Source organism: Melanotaenia boesemani, chromosome 6 (assembly GCF_017639745.1).
Source record: "Melanotaenia boesemani isolate fMelBoe1 chromosome 6, fMelBoe1.pri, whole genome shotgun sequence".
NCBI lineage: Eukaryota > Metazoa > Chordata > Actinopteri > Atheriniformes > Melanotaeniidae > Melanotaenia > Melanotaenia boesemani.
Genome location: NC_055687.1, coordinates 23,465,132 through 23,478,278, shown reverse-complemented (window position 1 = coordinate 23,478,278; position 13,147 = coordinate 23,465,132). Strand labels below are relative to the sequence as shown.

Genomic DNA, 13,147 nt, shown 5'->3' with positions numbered 1-13,147 from the left:
ATGTTCAAAGCCTCAGGGACCCCCTGTACTCTTTCGGGGACCCCCTTGTAGGGTCCCGGACCCCAGATTGGGAACCACTGTTCTACTGTACTCCCCATTTCCAAATTTGATTTAAAAATAAAAAATACCTTCACTGTGGAATTGAAAAACACTGACCATCTACCTTTAGATCAGATGCCTCGGGTTAGATTCCATGGACACAGCTTGTGGGGGGTGTAAGGGTGCTTTCAATTCAGTAGGAAGACTTTTTTATGGAAAAGGGAACGCATTAAAAGTGGTGTTTATAGCAGCTTCTGTCACGTGATGTGATTTGTTGATCAGTATGAGTGGAAGTTCTGTTTTATATGACAAGTATTTTTATTCTCAAACAGTCAAAATTTGCCAATAAAATCACAAAATTCCTGTTTACAGTGTCTGTAACAGTTGGTACAGTGATCCATCACAATCTTCTCAGTGCCTGGTACCGAGATTTGTGACTGATAAGCAAATTACTTTATTACTTTCACAAATAAACAGTAAAAAGACAAGGTGCTTTGGTTTGGATGTAAAGCAACATGAACTCTTAACTACAGAAATGTTTACCACACTGAAGTTACAGGACACACAGTGTGTAACATATTTTACTCTTTCTATTTGGCAGGATGCCTGCCAAAAAGCTTTAAAATATCACAGTGGAAGATGTAAACCATCAAGGAGTCAAGGTCAGTCATGAAGTGGATGACTGCAATAAAGACATTACACACCAGACACAACTGGCATCACCAGTCACTGAATGTTTGTTTTACTTTATCACTCTCTTTACTCATTCCTTGATGAAATACACTGAAAAATCTTTTATGGTCCTATTTTTGTCCTGAGGTCAATCTCATTATGAAACACTAACATTATTCATACATGACATGGTGACCATAGAGGATAAAACACACAGGACTAAGGCTTCGAAACGTGATAAAACACATTATCACCAAGAATGTGAGGCTTTCAGCAGAGTGACCTACAATACACTCAGCAGCCCTCAAGCTTTGTGAGGCATGATGACAGTTGTAAATGCCTTTGATAAGGTAGGAGTTTATTGAGGTTAGGAGCAGGCAGAGACGGGCACAGAGGACAGACACTTATCTCTGCCAGGACAGTAAAAATTAAATGGCCTTCATTATATAAGTGGAGCAACGGCAGAATTTTGAGATCAAGGAATCCAAACTGTCCACATCAGATTAAACATGACGTAATGGTGCACGCCTGAAAAATGGAAAAATCTTCTCATTATTTTCAGAGCTCCATGTGGTTTGAAATACACACAAACTAGAATAATATGATCTAATCATTTATCTGTTAATGATGATCATTTCAGTGATGAGGGAGTCATTTTATGAAGCATTATGTCAGGAACTCCCACACTCTCTGAAACTCTATTTGCTGTTCTTCCAAAGCTTTACCCAGAGACTGACTATTGACTTTACATCCTCTTGTTACAGTTTTTGCACTGGGTCAGTGAACTGACAGTGCTACCACATGTGTGTGCGTGACAGACATCATGTCTGGACCATGACTCCTAATCTTGTATAAGCTGTTAATACAATGACCGTTTACCTAGCTTAGTTTTTACAAGCTCATCAGCAAAAAAACAAACAACACAAAACAATTAATTATTCTGGAAATTAAACTTTTAGAATTTAATACACATTTATATGTAGTCTTCCTTCAGTTTGACCATGACCTCCAATGCAGTATTGGGTTTGATTTCTTTGAAATGTAGGCAGTGTGCAATTATGACAAAAACAACTAGACATTATTTTACTGCTGCTGGTGAAGCTGTTTTACCTAATTTCCTCCAGCATGATAACATCCCTGCTAAAGAACAAAAAAATTCTGGACTTTCATCACTGTTTCATTCAGTTATCAATTTACTGTTTATTCTGTGTTGTTTTAGGGATTTTCTGTTAGACAAAAACATATATATCATACTCATATATATATATATATATATATATATATATATATATAATCTAGTGACATGAAAATTTAACAAAATCTGAGTTCTATAAAATAACCCAGTAGTTTATAGAAATAAGTGGTGTAATCTATGTCATAAGAAAAAAATCAATCTGAGCACTTTATACTAAAGTGAAAGAAAAAAATTAGAGTTTTACATGTATACACTTCTAGTTCTGTACAATAAGTCTGACAAGTTTATTTGGTTACGAAGGTTTCTCACTTTTTATACAAGTCTTCCAAACAAATTTCTCACTTTTAATATTAAGTATGGCTTTTCACAAACCAGGTCAGTTATGACAAAAAAAAAAAAAAATAATGTGTGTAAAAGGATGTGTAAAATGATGTCAGGGTCCAGACACTTGAGTTTAGTTTTACTGCCCATTACTCACAAAACACAAAGATAAAAGTTGAGGTGAAGGCCACAGCTAGCGTTAGCCTCTGGGTTAATGAACTCTTGCTGAGCATATTTCTCATCCAACTTTGAAAGAGAGCAAAACACACAAGAGTTCTCTTAAAACACTTGACATTTTTTCCTTTTGTCTTATTGAATTCAGTTTAACAACCTTTAATAGTTTGATTTAAATAATGAATATAAAGAAGATTTCAGTGCACATACTACAGATCTTTGAAAATAATGGTTTAATCAGGACACTTATATGCTTAACAATCATACGTTTCCTCTATCCAAAGTTGTATGAGAGGTGAAATGGTCAGGTTGGACATTGGCCTGAATTGTTAAAAACAAAAACAAATTTTACATTCATTAACAAAAAGTTGCAAAATCTGAATGAATCTGGATTATTTTAAAAAATATATTGAAAATGATGCATGTTTCATTCCAAAAGTTGACAAATCCACAAATATGTTGACATATGTACTAGTGGGTAGATGAAGAAGATGAAAAAACAAGATGAAGTGAAAGCAACAGACAGACCAGTGAAAATCTGAGCATTCAGGGCTGTGAGCCCCAAAGTGGCAATGTAGCACCAATAAATTCCAGGAACAACATTAGAGATCTCGGTCCAGTAAAGCACATGTCAACCTGTCTATCAAGGTTCTCGCTACATTGATATTATACAATGAATGTAGGGAATTTAAGTAGAATCATGCTGTGGTAATTCCATTGTTATGGAATGTCAGCTTTTTCTGTTGACGTTGCTAAAGTGTGGAACTCTGTCACATGAACTGAAACAGGACCCAGATTTAGATTTAGGGGCTTTTAAAACGGTTTAAAGGGGGTTTTAAAGAGGGATCATGTTTGTTCAGATTTTTAGACTTAATAAATCGTTTTTGTGTATTTTAAATGTAATGTATTTGTATTTTAAAAACCCATCTAGGGACGGACACTGCAAATTAGCCTTGGCTATAAATGTTTTGGTTATGTTTTGGTTTGATACATGTTTATTGTATACATTTGTCCCTATCAAATAAACAAATAAATAAATTAATAATCTTAAAAAAGATTATTGAAAGAAAAGCTAACAACAGTAGTGGGGATATGACAACATGAAATTCCTAATGTCTCAATGTTTTGTCATGCATAAGTCTGATGATGTCAAAATGTTAACAGTATGTTGAAAGGCACTGTTTAAATACAAGTTGTCCCTGAACCAGAACATTTAATCAATTCAGAGGTGTTTCAGGCACTTCTTTTGGATGTTCTTTTTTTTTTTTAGAGAGAGAGAACAACATGTTATGCAATCAGTACTTAAACATTGGTTTAAGTAAACATCTATTGGTTCGAAATAATAATAATAATAATAATAATAATAATAATAATAATAATAATAAATGTCGGGACACTCAGGAAACGGATATGACGTTGGACCTTCGATGACGTATGCTGTTTTAGAAAATAAACAATTATGGCGGACATTGAAGCTGAACGTCCTGTGTATCTTGCAATAAGCAATATTCCTGTAGTCTTCCGTTCAGCAGACCTGAGAAATTACTTCAGTCAGTTCATAGAAAGCGGTGGTTTTCAGTGTTTTCACTACCGACATCGACCGGAAGTTCTCACAGAATACGAGAGGTCCGCAACCGTAGTATGCGGAGACGGTGACGAGGGCACCTCGGAACCCAACGAGGCAACAAACAGCAGCTCTATGTCAAAGCAGGCGGTGAAATCGTGCTGTTGTATCGTAAAAGTTCACGCTAAGTACGCTGACAAGTTCATTAGGATGTATACAGGGAATCACTGGATCGATTCGAAGGGAAACTGGTTGGCCAGACGCTGCGTAGTCAGAAGAATAAAGGTTTCAAACGACGAAGGTAAGTAACACGGAATATTTGCGACTCATTAAAAGGGTGTTTCGTTGAAATTAACTGGTGTTGCGCGGCTATCAGTGTAAAAACCTGTCATTACTGAGATAACCTTGTTATACCCTACACTACGAGATTAATGGAAAGTAAGCAATGACAACACAAAGCCATCATTGCGTGAGGAGAATGTTACAACACATAACTGCATAATTATGTATTTGTATTTTCTATAATGTTGTTTATATATGTGTCAATCACTGTTAATTATTGTTTGGTCTTTTTCCCAGATGAAGGGACCTTCCCCTATAAAACTAAATATGAGCAGCGGCACCATGTTTCTTTAACAGAGCGTTTCACAGAAGCCGATCTTAAAAACTTACCTGAGCTGAATCCACCCATTCTTATGCAGAATGGAAATGTAGGCACTCCGGTGAAAGTGTTTCTCCAGCTCATCCAATCTTGCCGCCTGCCTCCACGCCTCATTCGGAAGTTGGGCCTCACTTTTCCAAAGACCAGCTCAAACCGTCGTTACGGAAATGTTCCCTTCCAGTACCATGACACATGTACCCTTCCAGCCACAGAAGAGACTGTATTAACAGCCACTGGGCATGAAATAGCGGGGCCAGGTACTTGCACTGCACCATCCTCAATGTCAAGACGACTGTCTGATCACACAGAAACAACAGAGACTGATGAGAAACAGAATGAAGGGAAAGATGATGATGTACAGTCAAATGCTGATGATGTAAGTTAATCTTAAAGAAAATTCCAGACAGTCAAAACTGTGTTGTTGGCTTACACTGGATTGTCAGTCGTTCCACCATTTGTTTCTTTTAATTGTTGATGTGGGTGTTTGCAGGATGATGACTTCTGTGAAGAGTGGGAACGCCACGAAGCTTTGCATGATGATGTAACGAGCCAGGAGAGAAGCAAGGAGAGACTGTATGAAGAAGAGATTGAGTTGAAGTGGGAAAAGGGGGGTTCAGGTCTGGTTTTCTATACTGATGCTCAATACTGGCAGGAAGAAGAAGGAGGTATGGACAAAAAATCCCTAGTCATAACACTATGAGATAATCATGCATTAAATTGGGTCATTTTTGTCTTACTTTAGCTAGCATAATGATGAGAAGTGATATAGATGCAATACATCACCACTTTAAATCATGTGTATTTTCTCACTGAAGTATTAATAATATTGTGTCTGTCTGCTTTCAGATTTTGATGAGCAAACAGCAGACGACTGGGATGTTGACATGAGTGTTTACTATGATAAAGGTATCAGAGGCTTGTTCCACAGCTGTAACTTAAATTTGTTATCTGAGGGAATCAAACTATCTATTACCACAGAAAATGAGATTTTCTTAATAAATTCCCATTACAGATGGAGGTGACATGGATGCTCGGGACTATGTCAAAATGCGGTATGAAAAGAGGTTGAGGGAAGGTGTAGAAGATGGATCGGTACACAATCAGTCTATTGGCAGCTTTGAGAGATTCACTAAAGTAAGAAGCTTGCCTTGGTGCTTATTTGTTGTAATTGTTTGTACGGCTATATTTGGAATTTTCCTCACGTCTCTTTTCCTGGATTAGGGTGTTGGCCGACGTGTGATGGAAAAGCAGGGCTGGAGAGATGGTGAAGGACTGGGAAATAGCCAGATTGGAATTCCTGAAGCTCTTGAGAATGAGGGTCAACATCCGAACTGCAAAAGAGGCTTTGGGTAAGTGTGAACACTAAATCAGAACCAACTTTCAAGATTAAATATAATTGTGTCAGATATAGTTGTATGTCTTGGTCTGCAATAACTGGACACCAATTCTAAATGATGTCTTTTGTGCAGGTATCATGGAGAAAAACTGACATTACATCCAGTGAAAAAGGCCAGAACAGATCATCTCATATCTACAGTGTATGATAAACCCAAAGACATAGATGGAGGTGACGCATTACTGAGACGCCAACCAAACACCAGTATGAAGTACAGAGGGTGGCAACCAGGTGGCAGCATTGGACCACATAGATGATTTTGATTAAATCTTTATAAATAAAACACCAAGCTTTGTACTATTTGAGTTTGACTTTTATACTAAAACATTTTTGTCCCATGTTGTCTCTCTCTGGGCATTTCTTTCTGGGGGGGGGGGGGGGGGGGGGGGGGGGGGTACATATGTGTAAGGAAAATAAAGAAATAAATTGCTGACTACTGAACGGAGACCTGTCGCTCTCAACCATAGCCATTATTTACCCGTTACTGTTTCTCCAAAGGCTTCCTCTCCGTTGTCAATGACATTTATGTGCTTCTCTGCAACCAGTTAGATATATAAATAAATAATAGAACAGGATACCTGTTTCTGCATATTATGCTTTCGAAAATTCATATAGGTCACAAACATAAGTTTTGACGAGCCGGCATGAGTCGGACACTGTTCATAAAGCGTCTGTGCGAGCTTTACATGTGATTGCCAGGGGCTACAGTCACCTGTGGGTAATGAGGGTGCTTTGACACCCACACTTGTGCTTATATTTTTATTTTTACTTTTGCTCAAACGTTGCTGCTCCAGTGGCCTTTTCTTTATGCTGCGCGATTCCCTCTACTCCTCCTCTCTCTCCTGTTACTCCTTGAATCATCTCTCTTTTTGTTTATCGTTTAATTCGTGTCAAGGAGGGGTGAACTAGCAAGATGCTGATGCAAATCGTTAGCCAGTTTCAATTAGACAGCTTTTTGTTTGCATTAATATTATATTTTCATTAGGTTTGCTGGTGACAGAACTGTAAATTCTGCTGATCATAATACAACCAGATGGATCAGGTTCCGATATCTAACTTGTTTCAAGATTAAACAAGACAGATGTCTTGTCTAAATCATTGGTGCTGTGCAGATGTTGGATATGCAAGTTTACCTTTTAGGAGCCATGAGTGTGGTGAAGGTAAATTATAAATAGGTTATGAAATACAGATCAGTACAGGACCCTTCTCTAACCAGGTGCTTGACAAGTAATAGAAAAAAAATATATGCAGGGGCGGATCTAGAAAAGTTTTGATGGGGGGACCAGACAAAGACATTGACCAGGAAAATGGGGGCACAAATTAGAATTTTTTCAGACCTATATTTTAGTAAATAATAAGATGATTATTACAACTTAAGCAGCCTTCAGGTGTTAAATTTAGAAAAACAAACAGCCAGTGATATTTTCCAGCATTGATGTAGAACAACATATAGAAGTGCACTACTGCATGCTACTGTCATGGTGTAGATGTATAATTCTGTAAATTGGTGATATCAGACACAATTTCACAATTTCAGCCTTTGTCAGATGTTTTTCCATCAGCTTGCATCCGCTGAATTGACTGTTCTGAGGCATCCTGATACAGAACAGATATGGGTTACTGACTATTTGACTCAATCACTTTCATTGCTGTTTTCACTATTTTTGTGAGTCTAGATTTAGACTGAACTGTTAATGTGCCAAACCATGCAGCCATACTGTATCTGATGATGTTACCAAGAACAGCATTATAGAAAATGAGCATCATCTCAGGTCGGACCCCAAACAGCCTGAGTCTGCGCAAAAAAATTAAACCTTTGAGTCGGTCTGCAGCACTGATAATTAACATGGTCACGCCAGCACAGGTTATAGTAGTATAATCACTTTGTCAATGACAGCTTGAAAAACTTTATTTTTGGATATTAAAAGCATTACAAGTTTGAGGACTGTATTCACATGTAGTATTACTGTTACAATCTGTTTTGATATTGCTGTACCACAAATCTGGCTCTGCCAAAGGACAGCTCAGTGGTTAAAATGGCTATTTTTAAAAATGGTTTCTTGTACATTTTAAAATTATATAAAGTTTGGTTTGTAAGCAATAGAAATAGTTGTGGATTCAACGGGACTTTATTGTGGAAAAGGGTGTAATGTGCTTCTGTGCAATAATATTGTGCAGACATTTCAGATCAGTTATAGTGGTGTCCACTGAGGAATACCTTAAAATGTCCAGGCTCGGGATTTATTTATTTATTTGGCCATTATTTTTGCATAAATTTTATAAATGTATTAATCAATAATGTAACAGAGCAAATCGTGATCTTAAATGATCTGTTAGTAAACCGAAGGTAATAAGTTAGTATATTTGGAACGGCTTTTAGTTTGACAGGACGATGTGTAACCCGGATGTACATCCAATTAGCTTTAGCAATTTCTGTACGCATGCTAACTTTTGGGGGACGTACGTACTGATTTCCCATCAGTATTATATTAGTTTTGTATACCAGTCCTAAGTACTATGAAAAAAGTTTTATTTGGGATTAATTAAAAATTTCTTTTTAATTTTTATATAATCACATTTACGAAGTTGTTCTACTCGAGTAAGTGTGTTTATGCGTTTTCAGTTTACTGATCGATGTCAGGACGACAACATTTACCAGATCTGAATGCTGATGTGCTGATCGTTAGTTCCTTGTGACTTCCTAGTCCCATCTAATGTGAAATTCTGCATCCCCTCTTGGCAGTTTAAAACCATGTCTATACAGAAGGGAGTAAAACCCTCTCTACGCTTTGGGCAGGTGGTTATCGGACCTCCAGGCTCAGGTAAAACCACTTACTGCCAAGGGATGCAGGAGTTTTTAACTAACGTGGGACGCAAGGTGGTTGTAGTTAATATGGACCCAGCCAATGAAGGGATACCATATTCTTGCGCAGTGGATGTTTCAGAGCTGGTCACTCTGGATGATGTCATGGACAGCCTGAAGCTTGGACCCAACGGTGGGCTTCTGTACTGCATGGAGTATATTGAGGCAAATCTGGACTGGTTGGAAAGCAAGCTGAAAGAATACAGTGACTGTTATTTCTTGTTTGATTGCCCCGGGCAAGTGGAGCTCTACACTCACCAGAGTTCGGTTAAGAATATATTCTCACAGTTGGCAAAGTGGAATTTCAGGGTGAGCTTCCCCAGCATCCATAGAGGTTAATGATCTGAGCCTTAAACTTATTTACGTATGCAATGAATCAACATATTGAAATTTCCCTCCAGACTGCAGTTGTTCATTTTCTGCACCCTTTTTGTTTTTAGCTGACAGCAGTTCACCTTGTGGACTCTCATTACTGTGCTGACCCAGCCAAGTTCATCTCTGTGTTATGCACTTCTCTTTCCACCATGCTGCATGTGGAGCTTCCCCATGTCAACATTCTCTCCAAGATGGATTTAATTGAGCAGTATGGCAAATTAGGTAAGTTAAGAGCAGTTGTCGTTACCTTAACTAAAATAACCACATACAAAAGAATATAACAAATTAAGCGAGGGAGTGTTTCTCTCACACATGCATGCGTTTTTCCAGCTTGTACAGAGTTTATTGAGTTGAATGCTGCATCCACATTGTTGACACTTTTTCCTGTCTGTACCTGTACAGCCTTCAACCTTGACTTTTACACAGAAGTTATGGACCTGACCTATCTTCTTGATCATTTGGCTGCAGACCCCTTCTTTAAAAAATTCCACCATCTAAATGAAAAGTTGGCTGAAGTCATACAAGATTACAGCCTTGTCTCCTTTGTTCCTCTCAACGTACAGGTACAGCTGCAATTTTTGAATATTTTTCTGACATGTGCAAAGAATGAACTTCACAAACTCAGTATATATAGTATATTACATACATCAGTTGGTAGATGTGCCCATAATGACTTCATTCTTAGGGATTCATTGTCTGTTTAATCTGGGTCTATTTTGTGTGCAAATATGAACTTAACTGTGTATACATAAATAGTTTTATACTGTACTATTTAAAAATTGTTGACCAGTTTGTGGCTGCACTGAAAGGTTGAGCCCTGTATAGTAATTCTTGGTAGATTTAGAGATTTTCTTGCCAGGTTGTAGGTTGTGCCTAATTATTATTCTAACATCAACAATTTACAAAATTAGTTATGCTGTAGGTCACTATTTATTACATATATGTAGCAACTTTAGGATAGCAATGGTAAAGTCATTCCTCATATAGCCTAATACATTATACATACATATTTAATGCTGGAATTACACTGTTACTCTGCATCATCTGAAAACAAAAATCAAGTTATCAGGTTGGGGTCTGATGTGTGCAATGCCACTAAATCTATTTAGAACCATTGAATTACAATTTTAATTAGCAGATTGGATGAATTAAATAAAGCTTTACTTAGATAATGCCATTAACATTGTGGAAATTTGTGTTTTCTACCAAATGGATTAAATATTATTTCCTTTGTTATGACTCTACTTATAGAATACGAGCAAGATGTAAAGTATTTGCATTTTGCAGGAATGTATAAACTAATATTGTGGTGTTTGCTTAATGGATGCTCTTGTGGTTAGAGTTCTGTGTATCACAGTTTTTAGACTTCCTTAACAATGCTCCTTTTAATTGTGTTTCATGTTTTGATTGAAGGCAGCAAAAGGAACTATTCCCTTCTTTGTTTTCAATTTATTTTTTTATTATATTTGCAGCTTGTCTCAGATTTGATTTCTGTGGAATGATCTGAATTTACTCAGAGATAGAGTGTGCTCCAAGTATTCCCTCATTACATTTCTGTACAATAGTGTAATGATAATAATGAGGGTTACAACATCCAAACCAAGTAGAGGTTACCTGCAGAACCAACATTAATTCACTGTGTTATTATTTGTGACAGGTTAATCATGAACTGCTTTCAGCATTTTAAACAGAAAATTTTAGCAATTTTCTGCAGGTGGATTGGGGTGTTAAAATAAAGTGGGTTCTCTGCATGCTGTATTTGTTCTCTGACATTACTTTTAGATGCAGAATGATATGATCCTATGTGAGTTTATAGGCAGGAATCTAGACCATGTGTCAGAACTTCATGTTTATGCACCATATAGATTGGCTCTTGTTTTAACATGAGGGATTACTTTTTTCAGCTTGCTCTTAGTTACACAGCCAATTGCTACCTTAGATCCTGACCATCTAAAAACCAAAAACACATCGTTGACTCTAAGAGAGAGAGAGAGAAAAAACTTTGTTAAAGTTTGAATTTGGTGGCTTTGAATGCATCCGGTGCTCATTTCGCTAAGCTAAACCCTGTTAAACAAAACAGAAAACACTGAGGAAGCTGTGCTACCATGAGATTTCAAACTCTGAAAAAGGCCTTTTAGTGCAGTTGGGTCTGCACAGTAGCAGGGAAATGCGTATTACAAAGCCATACCTGTTAAAGTTTGACTGATTATCGACTTTATAGACTCTAACACAGAAACCAAAAGTACAAATTTCTTCAAACAGCCTATTATCAAGGTTTCAGTGAAAGTTTTTTCAGCAAATATTTTCTCAGTGGTTAGTTCCTTTGAATTTCTGCAGGAAAATCCCCCAGATCACATGCTTTTTTTTCTCTCTCTCCAGGACAAAGAGAGCATGATTCAGGTCTTACGAGCAGTGGACAAGGCCAATGGCTACTGCTTTGGAGACCTGGAGGAGAGGAATCTGCAGGCCATGATGTCAGCTGCTGTGGGCGCTGACTTCCAGTTCAACTCGTATCCTTTCCTAATAACAGTGGTGACTCACTGTGACTCATCTGCTTTAAGAACAAACTTAGGAGCACTTTAAGGCTTAGCGATACCCTGATTTTGAAATGATGTGGAATCAGTTGTTGTCAATTGTTGAAAGTAACCATAATCTCTAAAAAGATAATTACAACTTCATTGGTTTTGTTGTGTTTTCTTTAACATTTACCCCTCTAGTACACTCGGGGTGCAAGAGAGGTATGTGGAAACCAGTGGAAAGAGTGTGGAGGAGGAAATGATGGAGCTGTAAAGTGAAAATGCCAATTAGAAGGACAATAGTGTACACCTCCTTAGCACCAGTGTACCAGTGGAGTCTTGGCAACATCCAATTCACTTGGCCTGAATCAATTCAAAAGCACGGGAAAGACTGATACTAAAACTGGGTGTTGTACATTAGGTGCTTTCACCACACCTCCTACAAACCACAATGTGGGAGAGTGAAGGAAGAAAAAGCTGAGATTTTCTTCTTTATTAATAAAGTGTAGTCTGCTGAATCTTATTTTTGTACTGGCAAAAATGTTTCATACATATGCAGATGCTTCTTAAAATTTGTCAAAAGTAGAATCCTTCATTTTAATCTCTGTTGTTAGTGATTTTCTTCTTTTTTTTTTTTTTTTTAATGGCCCATTTTCACCCATAAGTGCAGTTATTGAATGTCACGTCCATCTCAAAATAATAAAATGACTCCATTCAATATGGACATGTTGTCTTGCTTCTTATTTTAAGAAACTGATTCTCTCAAAATGTTCTTTTTTGGATGATTTGAAAAATTATGGTGAAATAAATGCTCAGAGCTTTTATCTTGTAAGTCTTAATGTGTGGGCATACATCCTGTTAGCAAGAAAGATGTCTGATGCAGTCAATAAGCAGCATTACTCCCTTTTCTATACAGTTAAATATGGCTGAATTTAGCAATATGGGAAGCCTCTTTAATATTTGCAGTACTTTTTGGTTAGTATGTGGACCGAGGAAAGGTTTCAACATTTAGGCTAAAGTGAAGCACTGTAATGACAATAAAAGATAAGGTGAATCAAAGACATTAGCAACTAAATAAAACTGCAGCAGTAACTGACTTTAAGATTAAGTGCTGTATGTTGGTGTTGTTTGACCAGTAGATGGCACATGTGCTTGCAAATCCTTTCCCCAGATTCATGAAAGTCTGCTCCAATTCTTTCCAGCAGCCGGAGCAGAAAAATTAAGTCAGGCGGGGAGAGGAAGCCACATTAAATCTGTGTTTCTGCACAACTGGCCCTGTGTCTGGTCTTTGGGATGGAAGATCTTCTGTCTTTCTAAATGCTACAAAAAACTCTCTACATTCATGGTTTCCACTGTTGTCTATACTACACT

General features: G+C 37.4%; 2 protein-coding genes across 3 annotated transcripts; both read left to right on the top strand.

The window, feature by feature from the left end:
* Window positions 1-3,844: 3,844 nt before the first annotated feature.
* On the top strand, window positions 3,845-6,390 carry gpatch3 (G patch domain containing 3). Its single transcript, XM_041989228.1, has 7 exons — window positions 3,845-4,266; window positions 4,545-5,002; window positions 5,117-5,291; window positions 5,473-5,532; window positions 5,639-5,760; window positions 5,848-5,975; window positions 6,096-6,390. Exons 1-7 carry the CDS (start codon window positions 3,861-3,863, stop codon window positions 6,277-6,279), a joined length of 1,533 nt encoding a protein of 510 aa, XP_041845162.1. The 5' UTR covers window positions 3,845-3,860; the 3' UTR covers window positions 6,280-6,390.
* Window positions 6,391-8,436: 2,046 nt separating this feature from the next.
* gpn2 (GPN-loop GTPase 2) lies at window positions 8,437-12,500 on the top strand. 2 transcript variants are annotated; one of them, XM_041989062.1, is made up of 6 exons: window positions 8,437-8,621; window positions 8,766-9,194; window positions 9,326-9,482; window positions 9,663-9,823; window positions 11,640-11,770; window positions 11,978-12,500. In XM_041989062.1, exons 2-6 carry the CDS (start codon window positions 8,775-8,777, stop codon window positions 12,048-12,050), a joined length of 942 nt encoding a protein of 313 aa, XP_041844996.1. In that variant the 5' UTR covers window positions 8,437-8,621; window positions 8,766-8,774; the 3' UTR covers window positions 12,051-12,500. The 2 variants fall into 2 exon arrangements, with proteins under 2 accessions (XP_041844996.1, XP_041844995.1); XM_041989061.1 differs by having other exon boundaries at window positions 8,437-9,194.
* The last annotated feature ends 647 nt before the right edge of the window (window positions 12,501-13,147 follow it).